This window comes from Entelurus aequoreus, linkage group LG14, assembly GCF_033978785.1.
Source record: "Entelurus aequoreus isolate RoL-2023_Sb linkage group LG14, RoL_Eaeq_v1.1, whole genome shotgun sequence".
In the NCBI taxonomy this organism is placed as follows: Eukaryota; Metazoa; Chordata; class Actinopteri; order Syngnathiformes; family Syngnathidae; genus Entelurus; species Entelurus aequoreus.
Genome location: NC_084744.1, coordinates 6,989,587 through 7,012,580, shown reverse-complemented (window position 1 = coordinate 7,012,580; position 22,994 = coordinate 6,989,587). Strand labels below are relative to the sequence as shown.

General features: G+C 38.8%; 1 protein-coding gene across 1 annotated transcript in view; it reads left to right on the top strand.

Moving 5' to 3' along the window:
• The window catches only part of chmp2ba (charged multivesicular body protein 2Ba), a 35,388-nt gene that overhangs the window by 11,155 nt on the left and 1,239 nt on the right, over window positions 1-22,994 (top strand). Inside the window, exons 2-7 of the mRNA XM_062068847.1 lie at window positions 4,497-4,588; window positions 12,182-12,376; window positions 18,525-18,627; window positions 18,743-18,849; window positions 21,553-21,768; window positions 21,911-22,994. The exon at window positions 21,911-22,994 is cut by the window's right edge and continues 1,239 nt beyond it. Coding sequence (XP_061924831.1) covers window positions 4,497-4,588; window positions 12,182-12,376; window positions 18,525-18,627; window positions 18,743-18,849; window positions 21,553-21,666 — 611 coding nt within the window. The 3' untranslated portion in view covers window positions 21,667-21,768; window positions 21,911-22,994. The remainder of the gene's footprint in view (window positions 1-4,496; window positions 4,589-12,181; window positions 12,377-18,524; window positions 18,628-18,742; window positions 18,850-21,552; window positions 21,769-21,910) is intronic.

Genomic DNA, 22,994 nt, shown 5'->3' with positions numbered 1-22,994 from the left:
GTATTGTACTGAATACTGTTCAATTGCAACGGACACTGGTTTTAGAGTCATGAGCTATAGCAAAGGTCATGCCTTGTTTTAGTTTTGTGAGCGTTTTCTTGTCTTTGGTGTCTTAAGTCCGGTGTAGTGCTCTTTAATTCCTAGTTTCCACTTCCTGTTTCTGGTCTTAGTCGCACCTGTTCTCAGTTCACAACTTAGTCTGTTAGCTCTTGTTGCGGTCTTGATTGGAACATTGTTTTGTGAATGTTTTGAATGGATACTCTGCTTCATGTTTGCTATCTTCCAGCATCCTGTGAGGTTTACATTGAAGACGGTTTAGTTTAATTTTGTATTGCGTAGCTTTCACTAAGCTTCGGGTGCACTCCCAGCTGCACACGTCTTTTGTTTTGTCAAAGATTAAGTACGTTTTACCTGCATGCTGTCTCCTGCTGTCACATTTAGTTTTATTAACCAAATTTGGAGGTGTTGCAGTCGGTAATGCTAATCAGTAGCACGGAAATGGGATACCCAATGTAAATTAGCATCGAGCTAGCGCATTTTGAAAAGTGGAGCCTTACTTTTGAGCGCTTTTTGTTAGGAATGTGTGACGATCCGTTGCCCGGCTCATGTTTTGTATAGGTTTCGTATTTCCTTAGTTGTTGATTTAGTTCTGTTTCAGCACCCTGGTTTGTTTCTTTGTTGCCATGGGTGCTAAATATTGTCACCTGCCTCTGGTTAGTGGTCGGGACGCTCACCTGCTACCGGTCACTAATCAGAGCGCTATTTATTCCTGCCTCTCGCTACACTCTGCCTGGCTGTTGTGTTTGCTGAATGCAACAGTTACGTTGGTTCGCCTTACTTCTTGCTCCTGTTTTTGGCTAGTCTTTGGTTAAGCCTTTACCATAGCGTCCTGTGCAATCGGCACGCTTTTCTGTTTTCCTATTCGTGCTTGATTTTTGGAAATAAATAATCTCTCTCACCTGCACGCTGCTTCCGGGCGTCTGTCCACATCTTGGGGAAACGACCAGTGAATAAGCATGCTACCAAGACGTAACAGTATGCTTGCTTTGTTAGAATAGATAGTTGCCCTATTATTACCTAGCGACGGTACAATATGACGAGGTTTACCCACCAAGTGCTTCAGCCAGTGTCCAGTCTGCAACTAAACATGACATCACATGCAGCAAAGGTATCGAAATATGGTAACTGGATTTCATGTTAATGGTAACTCGGTATCAATCAATCAATCAAAGTTTATTTATACAACCCTAAATCACGAGTGTCTTAAAGAGCTGCACAATCCACAACGACATCCTCGGCTCAGATCCCACATCAGGGCAAGAAAAAACTCAACCCAATGGGATACAATGAGAAACCTTGGAGGGGACCACAGATGTTGGGACCACCCCCCTGGGCGACCAGTGCAATGGACGCCGAGTGGATCTAGCATAATATTGTGAGAGTCCAGTCCATAGTGGATCCAACATAATAGTGTGAGAGTCCAGTCCATAGTGGGGCCAGATGAGTGGTCCACCCCGGGTCCCGATTTTGAACAGCTAGCGCTTCATCTGTGGTCACCTAACAACCTCTCCACGTAGGAGAGGGGGGCAGAGCAGAAAAGAGACGGCAGATCAACTGGTCTAAAAGGGGGGGTCTATTTAAATGCTTGTGTAGCCTCTAAAGGCTTAATGGCCACATGCGTGGGCAGCACCTTTTAGCTCTTATTTCCAAAATTGTGTACACTACTCAATTGGGGTCTTATGGCCGCTTATGTGGACACTTATACTGCCATATGGTGGTGTCAGAAGAGTATAACATACAATGGAATTTGGGAAAAAAAGTGTAAAAATAAGAATTAGCATGTCACTAAACATGAAGTACACATTTGTGTACTTATGGACTAAGTACATCATAACAAAAGATGATTCTTAGTTTTTATTCTAGTTACGGTCCAATAAGCCCAAATAGCAAAGAGAAATAAAAAAAGCATGTAAACAAACAGCTTGGGCCTTAAGAGGGTATACAAATGAGTTTTAAGATGGGACTTAAATGCTTCTACTGAGGTAGCATCACTAACTGTTACCAGGAGGGCATTCCATAGTACTAGAGCCCCAATAGAAAACGCTCTATAGCCCGCAGAGTTTTTGTTGGGCTCTGGGAATCACTAATAAGTCGTAGTTCTTTGAACGCAGATTTCTTGCCGGGACATATGGTACAATACAATCAGCAAGATAGGATGGAGCTAGACCGTGTAGTATTTTATACGTAAGTAGTAAAACCTTAAAGTAGCATCTTAAGTGCACAGGAAGCCAATGCAGATGAGCCAGTATAGGTATATATATATATATATATATATATATATATATATATATATATTAGGGCTGCAACAACTAATTGATTAAATCGATTAAAATCGATTGCCAAAATAATTGGCGATTAATTTAGTCATCGATTCGTTGGAACTATGCTATGCGCATGCGCGGAGGCTTTTTTTGTTTTTTGTTTTGTTTTTTTGTTATTTTGTTTTTTTGTTTTTTTTGTTTTATAAACCTTTATTTATAAACTGCAACATTTACAAACAGCTGAGAAACAATAATCAAAATAAGTACAAAAACAGTACAAAACAGCGCCAGGGCGGCGGTGAGGCTACGTCTCATGAGGTGGCGTAAGCTAGCCAATGATGTGTCATGTGCAGCTCACGTGACGACGGCGTCTCCTTTGCTGGAAAAATTTGAAAAATGGCGCAGGAAAACACTACCGATAGTTTAGCGGAGAAACATCTTGAGGTTATTGCTTCAATGGAGAAAAGTGTACGACCTAAGTCGTCAAAAGTGTGGGAACACTTCACTTTAAAGACTTCAAAGAAGACCGTTTCCTGCAAAATGGCACGGAAGTACAACATTGCTTCTGGAGCACCTGAAGAAGAAAAATATTGGAGCCATGGATGAAGGGAGGAACTCACAGTACGTAACTTTTTAAGTCCATAGTGGCAACAAGTATTCATGAGTTCAGCTTTTTTGTGAGTAACGTTAAAGTTATGTCTTTGTTGCAACGCGGGGCTGATAATGTGTCTCCGGCACATTTGACTCCGTCTTGAGAGAGAAAACGCACGGTTACCAATTTGGAAATAAACGTAACGGACAGAAATATCTCAGGTTGGTTTCATAATGGATCAATGTAGCCGGGCCAATAAAGCTATATAAATATATTTAGATTTGAGTGGCGCTTTAGTATAACTAAACGTTATGAAGGTGCTGGAAAATTTCATGCTATTATTCAGAGGCAGCCTGAAATGAATCCTTTATTATTCACAACAGAAACGTGTACAATATCTGATTCAGTTCTGATGAGTTACATTTCTGTGTTATTGTTGGTGTATGCTGCACCCCCAATGTCCACAACATGGTGCCAGTATGCTGGTTTTTTTCAATAAAATACAGGAAAGGATACAAATGTAGTTTGTTTCTTTTATCCGATTATTAATCGATTAATCGAAGTAATAATCGACAGATTAATCGATTATCAAATTAATCGTTAGCTGCAGCCCTAATATATATATATATATATATATATATATACCGTATTTTTCGGATTATAAGTCGCTCCGGAGTATAAGTCGCACCGGCCGAAAATGCATAATAAAGAAGGAAAAAAACATATTAGTCGCACTAGAGTATAAATCGCATTTTTTGGGGAAACTTATTTGATAAAAGCCAACACCAAGAATAGACATTTGAAAGGCAATTTAAAATAAATAAAGAATAGTGAACAACAGGCTGAATAAGTGTACGTTATATGAGGCATAAATAACCAACTGAGATCGTGCCTGGTATGTTAACGTAACATATTATGGTAAGAGTCCTTCAAATAACTATAACATATAGAACATGCTATACGTTTACCAAACAATCTGTCACTCCTAATGGCTAAATCCCATGAAATCTTCTTCCTCAGTGTCGCTTCTAAATAATATTATTTGATATTTGACGGTAATGTGTTAATAATTTCACACATAAATTGTTCCAGAGTCTGTCGCACCCCCGGCCAAACTATGAAAAAAACTGTGATTTATAATCTGAAAAATATGGTATTTATAGGTATATATATATATATAGGTATATACAGTATAGGCGTAATATGATCAAACTTTATTGTTCTTGTCAAAAGTCTAGCAGCCGCATTTTGTACCAACTGTAGTCTTTTAATGCGAGATATAGGGAGACCCGAAAATAATAGGTTACAGTAATCGAGACGAGACGTAACGAACGCATAAATAATGATCTCAGCGTCGCTGGTGGACAAAATGGAACACATTTTAGCGATATTACGGAGATGAAAGAAGGCCGTTTTAGTAACACTCTTGATGTGTGACTCAAACGAGAGAGTTGGGTCGAACATAATACCCAGCTTCTTTACCGAGTCGCCTTGTGTCATTGTTCGGGGTTTGATTGACGGAAGTACATTTTCCCAGTTGAATTTGTTCATTAAATCATTTGAAATTCTTGCCTTTCCCTAAGATGTCATCAAGGAACAGTCGAGGGAGTTGCGTGGCACCCAGAGGCACATCACAAGAGACCGGGTGGCACTGGAGAGGCAAGAGAAGCAAATGGTGAGTAGTCCAGTCAAACGTCAATCAGTCAATCAAGGTTGACTTCTATAGCCCCTTAATCACAAACGTCTCAAAGGGCTGCACAAGCCACAACGACATCCTCTGCTCAGATCCCAGATCAGGGCAAGAAAAAACTCAACCCAATGGGAAGAAGGAGAAACCATGTAGGGAATAAGTACTTTGTTTAGTTGTCCGACAGAGACCCCCTTGCTTCCCAGACATACGATGACAGACCCCCCCTGTTTCCAGCTCGTGCTGCACGGATTAAGTCTTAATTGCTCTCAATTCATAGACTTGATGGATCTGCTGCTGTGGCTTGGCTGCGGGCAAACCCATGAAGACATTGTTCTTTATCTCACGTCCACTTTGAGGAGACCCGCACGCTACGTCTGTTTTCACAAACGCACACATTCCCTCTTGCTGCCAGATGAAAGGAACAACGTTGTCTTTTTCGCCGCTATTGAATTCAGTAAATATCACACACAAAATAATTACCTCTCCGGGGGACAAGATTTTAATTTCACGTTAATGCGTCGCGCTAATTAGTGAACTCTTTAAACCTTTTTTTTTTTGCATGTACAAAAAAGATGAAAACGAAACGCTAAAAGGTTGCAATGACCTACATTTGCAATTTTGCGTAATCATGACATTCTAGTGCCCGGAGTACATGCACACACTCGCACTTTCTCCTGCAAAAACTGCACAAAAGGCTCAAGATAGAAATTATTCCTCCATAATTTAAGTGCCTAAATCAACGGTTCTTAACCTTTTTGACCTCAGGGGCCCACTCAAATATCGCTGAATTAATAATCTTACTCTGATTTTAATCGTATTCAATAATTATATTTAACCTACTTACAGTTTAACAAGCTAACAACCTTTGACCCATAAACCTTGGGCTCAGGTCAAGCTGATTACACAAAAATAAGTAGGAACCAAATATACTGCATTAAAAAGGGACTCATTAATAAAACTGATGAAAAATATGTTTACATACAAATATGTTGTGCTGAATTAATATTTGTAATATTAGTAAATATGTTTCTTTCCTAAACTGTCAATAAAATTAATGTGCAAACGAAAATACAGCTACACCACTTTACTCATAGTTTTTGCGCATAAGAAACTTCTATATTAATTTAGCGGCAGATTTTTTTCTGTTTGATATTGTCATTGTTGCCACAAGTGGTGGAAAAGTGTATTACAACGGAGTACCGCTGCGACTCATACGGACCACAGCCGAGGAACACAGAAAATACTTTATGAAAATAGTTCTTGCTATTGATGAAACAAACCTTTCACTCGCACTAGATTTCACTTTACTTATATTAGTCATAAATAACATTTACAAAAGGAATGTCTGTTTTTATTTTCTTATTAGTATTGTGATGAAGCCTTTCAATGCATTTGTCTCTTTTCCCTATTCGTCTTAACAATGTTTAGTACACAATATCAATCATCAATCAATCAATGTTTATTTATATAGCCCTGAATCACAAGTGTCTCAAAGGGCTGCACAAGCCACAACGACATCCTCGGTTCAGAGCCCACATAAAGGCAAGGAAAAACTCACAACCCAGTGGGATGTCAGTGTGAATGACTATGAATCATCAATCAGAATGTGCAATAATGTTATGTTACTTACTGTGCCTTGTATATACATTTTTATTTTTCATTTTTTATTTTTAGCTAAGTACCGTGGGACTTGTTGAAGGGTGGACTAGCAAAGTAAGATTTTCATTGTACGGCAAACTGTCTGTTTAACTGTGCATATGACAATAAACAATCTTGGATCTATGAGAAACCTTGGAGAGGACAGCATATGTGGGTGACCCCCCCCCTCTGGGGGAGACCGGATGCAATGGACGTCGAGTTGGTCTAACATAATAGTGAGAGTCCAGTCCATAGTGAGGCCAGCAGGAGACCATCCCGAGCGTAGACAGGTCAGCAGCGCAGAGATGTCCCCAACCGATGCACAGGCGAGCGGTCCACCCCGGGTCCCGACTCTGGACAGCCAGCACTTCATCCATCACATGTCCTCCCCCCCCCCCTCCATAAGGGAGAGGGGGGCAGAGGAGAAAAGAAAAGAAACGGCAGATCAACTGGTCTGAAATATACATTTTTTAATCTCCATTTATTTATTCAACATACTTGACAACTGATATCCTCTTGATCTGCATCTAGTATTCTTAAATTACTATTACTTTTTAAAATTTCTGTTTAAAAAAAACAAAACAAAACATTTACCGTATTTTTCGGACCATAGGGCATACCGGATTATAAGGCGCACTGCAGATGAGCGGGTCTATTCAGGTCTATTTTCATACAAAAGGCGCACTAAAGGGGTCATATTAGGGTGTATATTGTAGCATCCCGGAAGAGTTAGTGCTGCAAGGGGTTCTGAGTATTTGTTCTGTTGTGTTACGGTGCGGATGTTCTCCCGAAATGTGTTTGTCATTCTTGTTTGGTGTGGGTTCACAGCGTGGCGCATATTTGTAACAGTGTTAAAGTTGTTTATACGGCCACCCTCAGTGTGACCTGTATGGCTGTTGACCAAGTATGCTTTGCATTCATTTGTGTGTGTGAAAAGCCGTAGGTATTATGTGATTGGGGCAGCCCGATATTATCGGACATCTCTAGTAAGAACTTTACACTACTTTATATTAGAAATGGCAACAGTGGAAGATGAATGCCACATAAGAAGATAGAGAAAAAGAAGAAGCTACACGGACTACAATGGCAGAGGCGTGCACATTTTCAGGACTTATGCAGCTCTCAAATACTGATCAGCAGGTACCAGAAAGTAAGAAAAGTTGGTCTTGCATAATATTGCGAAACAAAACGCCAGGTAATATGTCTGCTAGTAGGTGCCATTTTGCGGTCCTTATACACACACCATAATAACACTCGTGGGCGGTATAGCTCGGTTGGTAGAGCGGCCGTGCCAGCAACTTGAGGGACCAAGGTTCGATCCCCGCTTCTGCCATCCCAGTCACTTCCGTTGTGTCCTTGGGCAAGACACTTTACCCACCTGCTCCCAGTGCCACCCACACTGGTTTAAATGTAACTTAGATATTGGGTTTCACTATGTAAAAGCGCTTTGAGTCACTAGAGTAAAGCGCTATATAAATATAATTCACTTCACACTATAATTCACTTATTATGTTTAATGCGCAGAACAATCCATCACGAGGCGCAGCTTCATAGCTTACAGAAGTCGCACTAAAAAGATTTTGACGGATTTTTGAGCGCTGTGTGTAATGTTCTTTATTTTCAGTGGAGCATGTAACGTTTTGGGGTTTACTGGCATCATCTTGCAGTCTACACGTATCTCTTATGTGTGACTGCCACCTACTGGTCATGGTATCATTACACCATGGACCAAATTGCTTCGAGGTCGGTAAGCACAACCAGAATTATGCCATACATTAGGCGCACCGGGTTATAAGGCGCACTGTCAATTTTTTAGAAAATTCAAGGATTTTAAGTGCGCCTTTATAGTCCGAAAAATACAGTATTTAATGATTTCAGTGACAGCAACACATTGTCCATCTGTTGGGCCCAGCCATCTTGGAAATGTGTTTAAACCACAAAAAGCCATAAAAACTCACAATTGTAGGATATTTTGCAGTTCGAAAGAAAGCTATGTCTGTCACACAGAAAGAAGTAGGTTCATTTACCACAAGTCACTTGTATGTTATAGTTTTCTGGCAGTGCAGTTAACATAATAGTCACTGTCTGACAATATATTTCATATCCTGCCTATGAATGTTCCCATTCATCCAGGTTCTTTTAATTTCAGGGCATTAAAATGTATTGCAACTGGACTGTGTGGTTTGTCTTAGAAGACTAGATCTAACCAATCGAAGTCTATGAGCCTGAACTGATGAAGGGGAAATGTCTTCTAAGACAAACTAAACAGATTTAATGCGGTGAGATTACAAATGCTAACATATTCCCTTGTCCGCATTGTTGAAAGATGTTTTATTGTAGTCGTACACGTCCACGCGCATGTGCCTGCGCAAGCCAGACAGGGAGCTCAATGTTCAAGCATGAATAATTGATTATTTCCCATAAAGAAGGCTTTCAGCAGAAATAAACAAGGCGCGTTTGGGCTAACGCAGCACTGCTCAGAGGCACGGTTAGCTTACTGCAACCCTGGAGCTCCACGCATGTCTCCTGGGAAGTGTGTATACACACACACGTATATACACACACACACACGCCCACGTCCAAGGTCCTCGTGGGCATCAATGTATATGCTGATGTTTACCAAAGCTAAAAGCCCGCATATGCGTGCCACTGATTGTGGCCTGAACCATATGTGTGACTATTTTGTATATCTATATTTGTGTACACATTGTGTCTCTTGGGAGTTTTGTGTGTTTATCAACACTTGCATCTGTGTGACGGTACATTTCCGATGTACCCGAATTAGCATTTTCTGCCAGTTATTGAACACATTTGGATAATTACTACACTGGAACCTCAATTCACAAACCCCTCAATGTGCAAACTTTGATTTACAAACGTTTAAATCGAGCCAAATGTGTCTCTGTGTACAAACATCACATTCATTTTGTGTTCCGCCTGCAGGCAAAGAGCAGCAGGCACCATTGTTGTTAAGGCGGAGCCCTGCACGTCACTTGCTGCACATTGCAGTACACTACTAGTCACTATTCAATACTTAATATGTGGGCATTTTTTTCTGTGTTTTTCGCCATTTTGACACGTTTTTTCCATTTTGCTAACTGAATACGTGTCAGGTTCAAACACTGATGACTGTATTAAACAGACAAAGAAGCAAGGAATTAAACAGACAATTTTAAATTTGGCTTAATTGAGGAGAGACGCGCCCCTGACGAAAGATTGTACGCCTCCTCTTTTATTTGGACTTTCCCTGATTACATGGCAACAGCTGTTTCTAAGGGACAGGGGTCATAAACAGCCATCGCCTTTGATTACAGAACAGTTGAAAGAAAAGGTCGTAGAACAGTTCAAAGAAGAGGTCGTAAACAGTTGAAAGAAAATGTCGTAAAACAGTTCAAAGAAGAGGTCCCTGGAACTTGGGCAAATCCTGCTTTCTCTCCGCTTTGCAGTTCTCGGGTCAAAACAATATATCAATCAATCAATCAATGTTTATTTATATATCTTTGTTGATTACAATACATGAAAGAAACAGAACATCTCAGGTTGCTTCCAATCCTACACAGTGGAGTTTTACAAGCCTTCTTCTTGGTAGGATCAAAGACAGCTTTTGTCTGCTCGCCGGAAACTCATTGATTCAGAAAGTTTTGTGATAACTTAGATACAATTATTCTGACAATACGAGTCCCAAAAACTTAACAGACCAGCGTGGAAAAGAAGGAGGGGGTCGCTTCGGCGTTTAAAAAAAGACCATTTGTAAGGAATAAATTGATGACGTTTCACACAGACAAACTATTTTTTAGTGGTGTTGTGATCAGAGAGAGCTAACTAGCTTAATGCTGACAAGTTGGTAAAGCTAACGAGCATAAACCGACAAGTTGGTCAACTTTGACATCCAACTTAGACCCGGAGAAGGCGAGAAAGACAAGAAAATACACACATTTTGTGTACACACGTATGGAAGTATCAACAAAGCAGTCTTCGTACTGCACTGCAGCAAATTTGAATTGTGATGAGACCAGACATTTCTGGAAAAATCTGCCAGAGCAGACTTATTTTACAGCGGAGGAAAGTACACTATCTGTCCTTCAGCACACCCACAACCGGAGGCTGGAACCCATTATTCATATTTATATTGTTTCTTAGAGAGACATTTGTTTCACAAAGAATGTCCTAAGTTAATACGTCTAGACTTGTTAGCATATTAGCTAATGCTAACACAGCTAGCTTCATTGCATTGCGATAGCACGTACAAATATACATGAAAACTGTCAGGTTCAAACACCGATGACATCTATTAAACAAACAAGAAGCAAGGAATTAAACAGAGACAGGATTCAATGTAGCTCAATGAGGAGAGACGCCTGGGCTGTACTCTTGTACCATGCTCTAACGAAAGGATTGCACGCCTCCTCTTTTAATTTGACTTTCCCTGATTACATGGCAACAGCTGTTTCTAAAGGGAGAGGGGGTCGTAAACAGCCGTTGCCCTCGGTCACAAAACAGTTCAAAGAAAATATGCCTAGAGCTTGCGTCAGGTCCTGCTTCCTCTCCGCTTTATAGATCTCGGGTCAAGACAAGATCTTCCTGTGGATTACAATAGATCACAGAAACCGACACCTTCATGTCGCTTCCCATCGTACACAGTGGAGTTTCACAAGCCTTTTGCTTGGTAAGATCAAAGACAGCTTTTGTCTCCTCGCCGGGAACTCAAGGAAACACAAAGTTTTGTGATAACTTAGATACAATTATTCTGACAAAAAACTCCTACAGACATCACGCTTGGGATGGGTTAGTAAGTAAGAATTGTTTTAGTTGTATTGTAAAACTTACAAACAATGCTAGGAGTGATGAATGGAGAATCCATACAAGTAGAAATGCAATGGACTACCAGAAGACTGAACGGCACCTGCAGTGAGCGAGCTTTTCCAGAAGACTTCACCATAGCACAAACAATAACACACATTGTTAGAATAATTTTATCTAAGTTATCACAAAAACTTTGTGTTGAAATCAGTTCCCAGCGAGAAGACCAAAAGCTGTCTTTGAACCTACCAAGAAGGCTTGCAAAACTGCACAGTGTAGGGGGGAAGCAACATGAAGGTGTTCTGTTTTCTTTCATGTATTGTAATCAACAGAAAGATATTGTTTTAACCCAAGGACTACAAAGCGGAGAGAAGGCAGGATCTGCCCAAGTTCCAAACACCGCTTTTTTGAACTCTTTTTTTTAACTCTTTTACGAACCTTTCTTTAAACTGTTTTACGACCTTTTCTATGAAGTGTTTACAACCTTTTTAACTGTACTGTAACCAAAGGCAACGCTGTTTACGACCCACGTCCCTTTGGAAGCAGCTGTTGCCATGTGGTCAGGGAAAGTCCAAATAAAGGAGGAGGCGTACAATCTTTGGCCAGAGCGTGCTGAGACACTGAACAAGGGTACAGTGTCCATGCGTCTCTCCTCAAATTGAGCCAAATTTAATTCTGTCTCTGTTTAATTCTTTGCTTCCTGTCTTGTTTAATAGATGTCATCAGTGTTTGAACCTGACACACATATTCAGTGTCTTTGCTTGTTTTGTTTTTTTAACTATTTGCATTATGGCCGTCAGCGAAGAACAATCCAACAATTAGCTGTTAACTGTTTTATTCAGAATGTCGGAAAAAGTAGCAGCTTATAGCCCAGAGATTGCAGTAAGTTTGTAAATCGAGGTTCCACTGTAATTTCTAGCTCCCAGTTTACTGAAATATAACCCCACCTCTCAAATGGTACCACCAAGTACAGAAAACATATGTTTTTTTAGGGGGATGGATGTTAAACTTGTTCAAACAACAAATGAGTGAGCACACGGTCCGTTTTTCATTGGCGTTATTTAAACTACTGGGGCTGTAGTCCCTCTTTGTACACACCGTATATTAATATGACCGCAATCTCTTCAAATGTCTCTCCAGGAAGCGGAGATCAAGAAAATGGCTAAGAGCGGTAACCGTGAGGCATGTAAGATCCTCGCCAAGCAGCTGGTCCAGCTGAGGAAGCAGAAGAACCGCACATACGCCGTGAGCTCCAAAGTCACCTCCATGTCTACTCAGACCAAAGTCATGAACTCCCAGATGAAGATGGCCGGGGCCATGTCCACCTCAGCAAAGGTATTGCCAATGACAACATGAAATGGTTTCCCACACATTCATTTATTTGTGGCGGCCCGCCACGAAAGAATTACGTCCGCCACAAATAAAAAAAATGTTTTTTAAAATTAAATAAACATTTTTTTTTAAATTTTTTATTTATTTATTTTTTTTAAATTTTTTAATTTTAATTTTAATTTTTTGTCATCTCCAGCTTCTCAGGCAAATCATATAGTTGATGTAGATGCCCATATCGGCTGTTCAGATTTACTTTACAAAAGAGAAGTGTAGGATACTTCTCTTGTTGCCTTATTTGTATTTGACTTTATTAAATGTATTTATATTAGAAACACAACATGTGTATATAACAAAGGGTGCAAAGTCTGCAGGCAGTAGGAAACACATGGTTAAGAAGTATAGGGAGTAAAACTGATGGCAGTCTAAAGTTCAAGATTTTTGGAGCTCTTTGTTCAGTGGATCAGATGTTTGATGAAGCTCTGTGTCTATCTACCACCACTACTGTTTTCTGTTTATTTGTTACTGACTGTGGCAGGACACCTCTGCCTCTGTTTCACTTTATGTTGCTGGTAAATAATATGGTTGTAGTAGTAGGCTAAAGTTAAATTATTTAGTATGCACTAATTAAAGGGGCAGAGCTTTGAGACATTTTAGCTTTTATATTTTATAAGATATATTTTTTGTAAGAACCACAATTAATAAATATATTTCAGTGAATAACTTATTGTTCAAATCTGTATATAAATATGTACATAAAGTGTTGTAATTGTATTGTACAATGGATGAATGGACGTTTAAAACAAAACTGTTATTATTAATTAGTAAGTATACATTTTTTGAGCCTTTTTAGAGAAAATGAAATCATTGTAGTAAATTATGCAAATTACTCGATGATGTCATGGTAGCCACGCCCATAGCCACGCCCCCACCGCCACAGGTATCTTGGCAGTTTATGGGAAACACTGAATGGTCATAATCAATCAGTCAATATATGTCAATATCGTAGCTGACGACACACAAAGCACTGGTTATTACGATCTACTTCACTATTATTTTTTAACACTAAATACTGGTATCATATGTGTATATATTGTATCTGCTGATACATGGTAGTTATGATCTAGTTGTAAAAAATAGATGTATAAAAGGCTGATACACTGCAAAAAGTCAGTGTTCAAAAACAAGGGAAAAAACTACTAAAATGAGGGGTATTTTACTTGAACTAAGCAAAATTATCTGCCAATAGAACAAGAAAATTCGGCTTGTCAAGACTTTCCAAAACAAGTAAAATTAGCTAACCTCAATGAACCCAAAAATACCTTAAAATAAGTATATTCTCACTAATAAGTGCACTTTTCTAGGTAGAAATTTTTTTTTGACCTTTTTGCTCAATATGTTGAAACATATTCTTAAATGAAGTAAATGCTAGTGCCATTATCTTGACATAATGATATGCGCTCGGCATCATGATTTTTTTTTTCATGCTTGAAGTAAGAAATTATTACTTTAAAAAAGTAGTTTTATACTTGTGAGTGTTGATGACACAGCTTTGCAACAGTTGATATTCTAGTTTCAAGCATGTTTAACTCAATATAGGTCATCAAATCTCAGCAACAACCTGTAATATCTTACTGAGATCATTTAGGACCAAAACACTTAAAACAAGTAAAACACTCTTAACAGTGAGAAGAATTATCTTATCAGACAGAAAATAAGCAAATATCACCCTTATTTGAGATATTTAATCTTACTTAGATTTCAGTTTTTGCAGTGTACTGATAAAGCCTATACCATTTTATGTCAAAATGACAGATATCGGCGCCGATAATCGGTCGATCTGTGTCGCAAACAGCTCCTTTTAAATAAGGTAACCAATGTTCAAAACACGTATCAGTAGTGAAGTCTTTCTACCGACGTTCACAGGAATTATAATGGAGCATGTTATTACAAACCCCAAAATTAGTGAAGTTGTCACGTTGTGTAAATCGTATATAAAAACAGAATACAATGATTTGCAAATCCTTTTCAACCTATATTCAATTGAATAGACCGCAAAGACAAGATACTTAACGTAATTTATCAGCAACACCCAGAAACGCCGCCGGCTTCGCTGGGCCCGAGCTCATCTAAGATGGACTGATGCAAAGTGGAAAAGTGTTCTGTGGTCTGACGAGTCCACATTACAAATTGTTTTTTGGAAACTGTGGACGTCGTGTCCTCTGGAACAAAGAGGAAAAGAACCATCCGGATTGTTCTAAGCGCAAAGTTCAAAAGCCAGCACCTGTGATGGTATAGGGGTGTATTAGTGCCCAAAGCATGGGTAACTTACACATCTGTGAAGGCACCATTTATGCTGAAAGGTACATCCAGGTTTTCGAGCAACATATGTTGCCATCCAAACAACGCTATCATGGACGCCCCTGCTTATTTCAGCAAGACGATGCCAAGCCACGTGTTACAACAGCGTGGCTTCCTAGTAAAAGAGTACGGGTACTAGACTGGCCTGCCTGTAGACCAAAACCAGTTAAGTTGGTGCGTGTGATTCGTAAATGAAAACAGAATACAATATTTGTATTTATATTTGTAAATATGACTAAATGTAAGTCAAAACAGCCACAAGATGTAATCATCTATTGGCTATTGAATTGTTGAACATGCTACTTTGTTCATTATTCACACTTTTTATCCTCAAATTCCATCTTGTTTCAAAATAAGTTTATAACTTATAAGGACAGATGTAGTACTGTCAATTAAAATGCCTTTCATCAGAGTATGTGTGTCACCCAGTTATGTAGTTCATCAACTCGTTTCTGTGTTGCGATCAATATTTTAGTGTTTTTGAATGTGGGATCTGTTCCTGTGTGAAGTGGAATCTCGGCATTGCTAACGAGCTGTGAGAGGAACACAAAAAGCCCAGCAGCCATGTTTGCTACAGAGTTAAAAGTCAGCAAACTGAGTCAGGTCAGGTATAATTAAGGCTTCAATTAATGAGGTGGGACGATTAGGCATTGTCTGCACATGAAGACCAAGTGTCTTTCTGCATTCAGCCAACAGAATTGACTAGCAATGTTTGAAAAGAGCACTTCAAGAAGCAGTATTTTGCACATGAGTGTTGAAAGTAGGCCACATTTGATCTCACTGGAAGGAAGGAGAGGCAGACATCCTGTGTGTTAGCATCTCCATCATCTCAGTTTCTAGGGCTTCAAGCGTATTCGTAAACCCCTCGCGACCTTAATAGCTAATAAAGCCAAATCGGCTGTTTAACGCAGAATTTTTGTGAAATTGACATACATGTGAGAGAAATGTGGTCATTGTGAGGAGAAGGAACATTTGTTTGGGGGAAAAAAATGTGTCCTGTACGCTTATTCATCCCCGAAGCGCGTCCTGCACTCAACAATGTGGAGACGACCACTTAAACTAGGGAGCTAAAGCCAGCAAGAACATTCCATGAACCCACAACACATCTCATCTGTTAGTGTTGTTGTGAACGACATCATGGATGTAACATCAATGTACAAACAATCATACACACACAACACATCTCATCTGTTAGTGTTGTTGTGAACGACATCATGGATGTAACATCAATGTACAAACAATCATACACACACAACACATCTCATCTGTTAGTGTTGTTGTGAACGACATCATGGATGTAACATCAATGTACAAACAATCATACACACACAACACATCTCATCTGCTTGTGTTGTTGTGAACGACATCATGGATGTAACATCAATGTGCAAACAATCTTACACACACAACACATCTCATCTATTGTGTTGTTGTGAACAACATCATGGATGTAACATCAATGTACAAACAATCATACACACACAACACATCTTGTCCGTTGTGTTGTTGTGAACGACATCATGGATGTAACATCAATGTACAAACAATCATACACACACAACACATCTTGTCCGTTGTGTTGTTGTGAACGACATCATGGATGTAACATCAATGTACAAACAATCATACACACACAACACATCTTGTCCGTTGTGTTGTTGTGAACGACATCATGGATGTAACATCAATGTACAAACAATCATACACACACACAACACATCTCGTCTGTTGTGTTGTTGTGAACGACATCATGGATGTAACATCAATGTACAAACAATCATACACACACAGCACATCTCGTCTGCTTGTGTTGTTGTGAACGACATCATGGATGTAACATCAATGTACAAACAATCATACACACACAACACATCTCATCTGTTGTGTTGTTGTGAACAACATCATGGATGTAACATCAATGTACAAACAATCATACACACACACGACACATCTCGTCTGTTGTGTTGTTGTGAACGACATCATGGATGTAACATCAATGTGCAAACAATCATACACACACAACACATCTTGTCCGTTGTGTTGTTGTGAACGACATCATGGATGTAACATCAATGTACAAACAATCATACACACACACAACACATCTCATCTGTTGTGTTGTTGTGAACGACATCATGGATGTAACATCAATGTACAAACAATCATACACACACAACACATCTCATCTGTTGTGTTGTTGTGAACAACATCATGGATGTAACATCAATGTGCAAACAATCATACACACACAACACATCTTGTCCGTTGTGTTGTTGTGAACGACATCATGGATGTAACATCAATGTACAAACAATCATACACACACAACACATCTCATCTGTTGTGTTGTTGTGAACGACATCATGGATGTAACATCAATGTACAAACAATCATACACACACAACACATCTCGTCTGTTGTGTTGTTGTGAACGACATCATGGATGTAACATCAATGTACAAACAATCATACACACACAACACATCTCGTCTGCTTGTGTTGTTGTGAACGACATCATGGATGTAACATCAATGTGCAAACAATCATACACACACAACACATGTCATCTGCTTGTGTTGTTGTGAACGACATCATGGATGTAACATCAATGTGCAAACAATCATACACACACAACACATGTCATCTGCTTGTGTTGTTGTGAACGACATCATGGATGTAACATCAATGTACAAACAATCATACACACACAACACATCTTGTCCGTTGTGTTGTTGTGAACGACATCATGGATGTAACATCAATGTACAAACAGCAGTCGCAACAGCACACTTCCCCTTTCACAATAACAGCGCATGCTCAACATCCTGTCAGAGTGCGCTGACAAAATAAAGGTTTCAAGAAAGTACCTTACACAAGCATAATGTACTTAAAGGACGTATTGATACATTTACACAATTATTATGCTTTGACTTAAAATATTGGTCAAAATTGTCCAAATATGTATTGGACCAATACATGTGAGGGCTGTTGCTTTTAATTAATGAAACGTTTATTAAAATATTGTATATGACATGAAAAGCCCACACTATATGGTGGTAAAAGAAGTTAAAGGCAAAAAACTGAATTTAAAAAAATTGTCATTGTGGAACTGACAGACACTTCACAGGAGCCAAGCGTGCCGTTTTAACAACGTTTTAATGCACATAAGTTTTTATCAAAGTCTTTCTTCCGCAGAACGTGACCTTTCAGTCACGTCCGTATCCTCTCTCTCCTCCTGCTCCCGGCTGCTTACTGTTAAAGACAACAGATGATTAGATTACCACGTACCACCTGTGAAATCTAATCACCTGCCAGCTGTGTCTCGCCGTCAGCACTGCCAAGCCCCCGTCTGATGGTGCTCTGTCCTCAGCACCATGGACAGAGGCGGTGACCTTTGCTCCTGCAGGCAGCGCTGGCCACATCCCCCTCCACAGTCATATTGCTTTTGTTATTTAATTTGATTGTTGTCACTATTATTACTTTTTTGTTTATTTGTCAGTAATTTACATCCGGTTCTTTAAAATTATAGTTAAAGTAGAGTTTTGGTGGTACAATAATACTCATGTTTTCAACTTTGTGAATAATTGTGTTAATAATCATGATTTCAATGTAAATCTAAATAATTGTGATGAATATTTTTGCCATAATCATCCAGCCCTACTAATTAATACACTTTATTTTGTATGTGCTTTTGGTAGTGTTACTTAACGCTCTCTTTATCGTCATCATCATCATCACCGCAAGTATCTTTGAGCGCCTTCGGCTAAAACTGTTTTCACAACAATATCTGCAGACAATGCAAGCGGTGAACAAAAAGATGGATCCTCAGAAGACCCTGAAGACTATGCAAGACTTCCAGAAGGAAAACATGAAGATGGGCATGACAGAAGAAATGAGTAAGAACAAACAGTACACATATGAATGAATACAATTTATGTAAGTACTGTACTTAACTGATATGTGTTGCCCCCCCCCCCCCCCCCCCATTGCCCTTTGTGTCCTTCTTTCCAGTAAATGACACTTTAGATGAGCTCTTTGATGAGTCCGGTGATGAAGAGGAATCTGAGGATATTGTCAACCAAGTTCTGGATGAGATTGGTATCGAGATCTCAGGAAAGGTGAGGAGGTCCAAATTAGGATGCCACTATAGTACTTTATTGAGTCGTGTAAGAAGGAAGAGTCCGCTGACAAGAACTGAGGTACACATCATGTTTGAAGGGGAACTGCACTTTTTAAAATGTTGTCTTATCACTCACAATCCTTATATATGACATCGTAAATAAACATTAGCAAAAGTCAGCTAAAAATGAAGCCAATGGAAATTGATCTATTCCGCCTATAAAGTGCTGTAAAAAAGATCCAAAAACCTCCATTAATGTTTTATATACACACTAAGTATATATGTAGTATCTTTTAACATTCATAATAACATGTAATATTTACATATTTTGATCATTTTAAGCATGCAGCATCACAACGTTCACTTTCCCTTAAACAACAAGACTACTAATCATGGCAGACTTAATTAGAGGCAACAAAGACTACGTAGGGACAAATGATGATCCAGAAACTTACATTTTTGAGCCTGTATATAAGGAAGATGATCTACAAGTTTTAGAAGCTGTGTGCTAAACAGATGCAGCTTTAGTCAAACACTAAGCATCATGTAGCAGTATTGCTAAGGGCTAAACAAGATATACAAACATAATACAACAATCACTTACTGCACAATGTCTGCTCTAACTAGGATACAGACTAATGGGATGTTTATATCTTTCCCTTTACATCAACATTTCATCATAATACTCACAAAGGGTTAAAAAGTGTTTTTTTGTATATCTTTCTCGCCTTCTCCGGGTCTAAGTTGGACGTCAAAGTTGACCAACTTGTCGGTTTATCAAACACTAAGCATCAAGTAGCAGTATTGCTAAGTGTTAAACAAGATACACAAACATAATAAAACAATCACTTACTGTACAATGTCTGCTCTCACTGGGATAAAGACTGATAGGATGTTTATATCTTCCCCTTTACATCAACAATTCACCATAATCCTCACAAAGGGTTAAAAAAAAGTGTTTCTTTTCTTGTCTTTATCGCCTTCTCCGGGACTAAGTTGGATGTCAAAGTTGACCAACTTGTCGGTTTATCAAACACTAAGCATCATGTAGCAGTATTGCTAAGTGCTAAACAAGGTATACAGACATAATAAAACAATCACTTACTGTACAATGTCTCCTCTCACTGGGATAAAGACTAAGCATCATGTAGCAGTATTGCTAAGTGCTAAACAAGATATGCAAACATAATAAAACAATCACTTACTGCACAATGTCTGCTCTCACTGGGATAAAGACTAAGCATCATGTAGCAGTATTGCTAAGTGCTAAACAAGATATACAAACATAATAAAACAATCACTTGCTGTACAATGTCTGCTCTCACTGGGATAAAGACTGACGGGATGTTTATATCTTCCCCTTTACATCAACAATTCATCATAATCCTCACCAAGGGTTAAAAAAAAGTGTTTTTTTCTTGTCTTTATCGCTTTCTCCGGGACTAAGTTGGATGTCAAAGTTGACCAACTTGTCAGCGTGAGCTAGTTAGCGCTCTGTGATCACAACACCATTAAAAATAGTGCGTCTGTGTTAGCGCTTATAATAACAATATCAGTAATACTTGTTCATATTCCGGTCATGACGTCTAAATAAAGATTATTTTTGGACGTTTTTTTAGAGTACTTTATAGGCGGATCCGTGTACTCCCATTTTCTGCATTGTTATTGTTGCGTCGACCAGCTCTACCTCCCAGGGAATCTAAGTTACTGGTCAATCCCAAGTTCTTTTGATGACATATATGTTGAGTAAGAAGGACCATCAAGACATAATAGGAATATTATCAAGTTTTACTGAAATTTCAGGAGAACAACCTAGACCAATACATTCATACCAGCTTCCTAAGTTTCAAACGGAAAAGCCAACTCTTTGCCCACAAAGAAAGCCCTCACCTCTCCCCCTCGCAACACTGATAAGGAAAGACGTGGGGGTTGTATTCACATTCCGATGGTTTAGACACTAATCAGGCATCTGAGGACAAAGAGAAACTGGTAGAATATACAAAGGAAAAGTACTAGCTACTCCAAACATGGCTATAGTTATAGTTTATTATTCTTTTGGTCAATTGTCAACAAAATAAACAAACAGTTGTACATTCATAGATTGAAAATGAAAATGTTGCAGACCGAAAGGGTTTAGGCTGAAGTTGAACACTTATTGCGCCTAACCCTATAAACAATGTCAAGTACAAGATGAACTTCCGAAAATTATGAAATGTCCTTTGTTCAAGATGAACTTCCGAAAATTCCTATGAATAGAGAAATAACTCTTAAACATATATGCATTCTCCACACACGACCTAAAATACATAACAAATGTATGTTTTACACAAGGATTGTGGATGAGACGAAAGTCCCCCAAAAAGTGCACTTCCCTTTTAAGTACCGAGCAGTCAACATTTCACTGGCTGCCTTTCAGTGGAGTGTATAGTAGACACCACATGGTGGCGCCAAGCCCCCACCTTTTCTTCCTCTCAAAAGTGCCTGGCAATCCATCTGCCATGAGCCTGGCTCCCCCTGGGGGGCAGTCTGGGTTATTGCATGTCCCTGGCCGACATGATCCAATAAGCGCGACCGCAGCTGCAGGGCAAGGAACAGAAAGCAGCTTCTGAATTGGCAATTAAATCACAACTCATGATTTCCGTGTTGTCATAGATTGTCCCTCCCAGACTAAAATACAATTTGTTTTGTTTTGCGTGCACAGATGGTCCGAGCGGCCGCTGCAGGAAAGAACGTCCCGGGCGCCGCATCGTCCAAAAAGGCGACAATCTCAGACGACGAGATCGAAAGACAGCTCCGTGCTCTGGGAGTGGACTAACATCTTTGGACTGCAACGTCTCTTCTCTTTCAGGCGGAAACTCTTCAACACACTGGTTTTACACACACACACACACACACACACACACACACACACACACACACACACACACACACACACACACACACACACACACACACACACACACACACACACACACACACACACACACACACACACACACACACACACACACACACACACACACACACACACACACACACACACACACACACACACACACTTGTATTTCGTACCTTCTTGAGACCTCTGAAAAATGCCTCCCTCTTGAGGACCACCCTTTCTAAAGATTTGAATTTACAACATTAATAATATATACATACTATGCAAATATAATAAAGGATGTTGTGAAAAATGTGTTGGAATTTCACGAGAAAAAGGTCACAATTTCACAAGAAAAACTTAGAATTGTGGCAGTATTATAATAAAAGTCATAATTTTACTCAACGCAAGTCAAAAATTTACAAGAAAAACTGAACATTTGTGCAATATTGTGATAAAGGTAGGAATTTTACTCAATAACAGTCGCAATCTTACAAGAAAAGCTTAAAATGTTGGCAATTTTCTGAAAAGAGTCGTAATTTCACTCGACAAAAGTCACAATTTTATAAGAAAACTTTCAAATTTTGGCAATATTATAATAATCCGAATTTCACTTGGTTTTACTCCAAAAATGTCACTATTACAAGAACAACAAAAAAATTGTGATAAAAGTCATAATCTTGTATGTCAAATGTCATCACTTTGTATTAAAAGGTAATAATTTTACATAAAAAAGTAATCATTTTACGAGAAAATATTGCAATATTACAGAAACGGAAAGAATATGAGAAATTGTTCCCAATTTTATAAGAAAAAAGTCGACGCATTGTGAGAAAGAGTCGTAATTTTACTGGACAAAAGTCACAATTCTATACGAAAACTTAAAAATTTTGGCAGTGTTGTAATAATCATCCGAATTTTACTTGGCAAAATGATGACAAAAGTCAAAAGTTTACAAGAACAACAAAACAATTGTGATAAAAGTCAGAATCTTATACGACAAATGTCAGCATTTTGCATTAAAAAGTAATAATGTTACATAAAACAGTAATAATTTTACGAGAAAACATTTCAATATTACAGAAGCAGAAAGAATATGATAAATTGTTCCCAATTTTATAAGAAAAAAGTTGTAATTTTACTCTACAAAAGTCACAATTTTATAAGAAAAATTAAAAATGTTGGCAATATTATAATAATAATCCCAATTTTCCTTGGCAAAATGATTACAAAAGTCATCATTTTACTCAAAAATGTCTCTATTT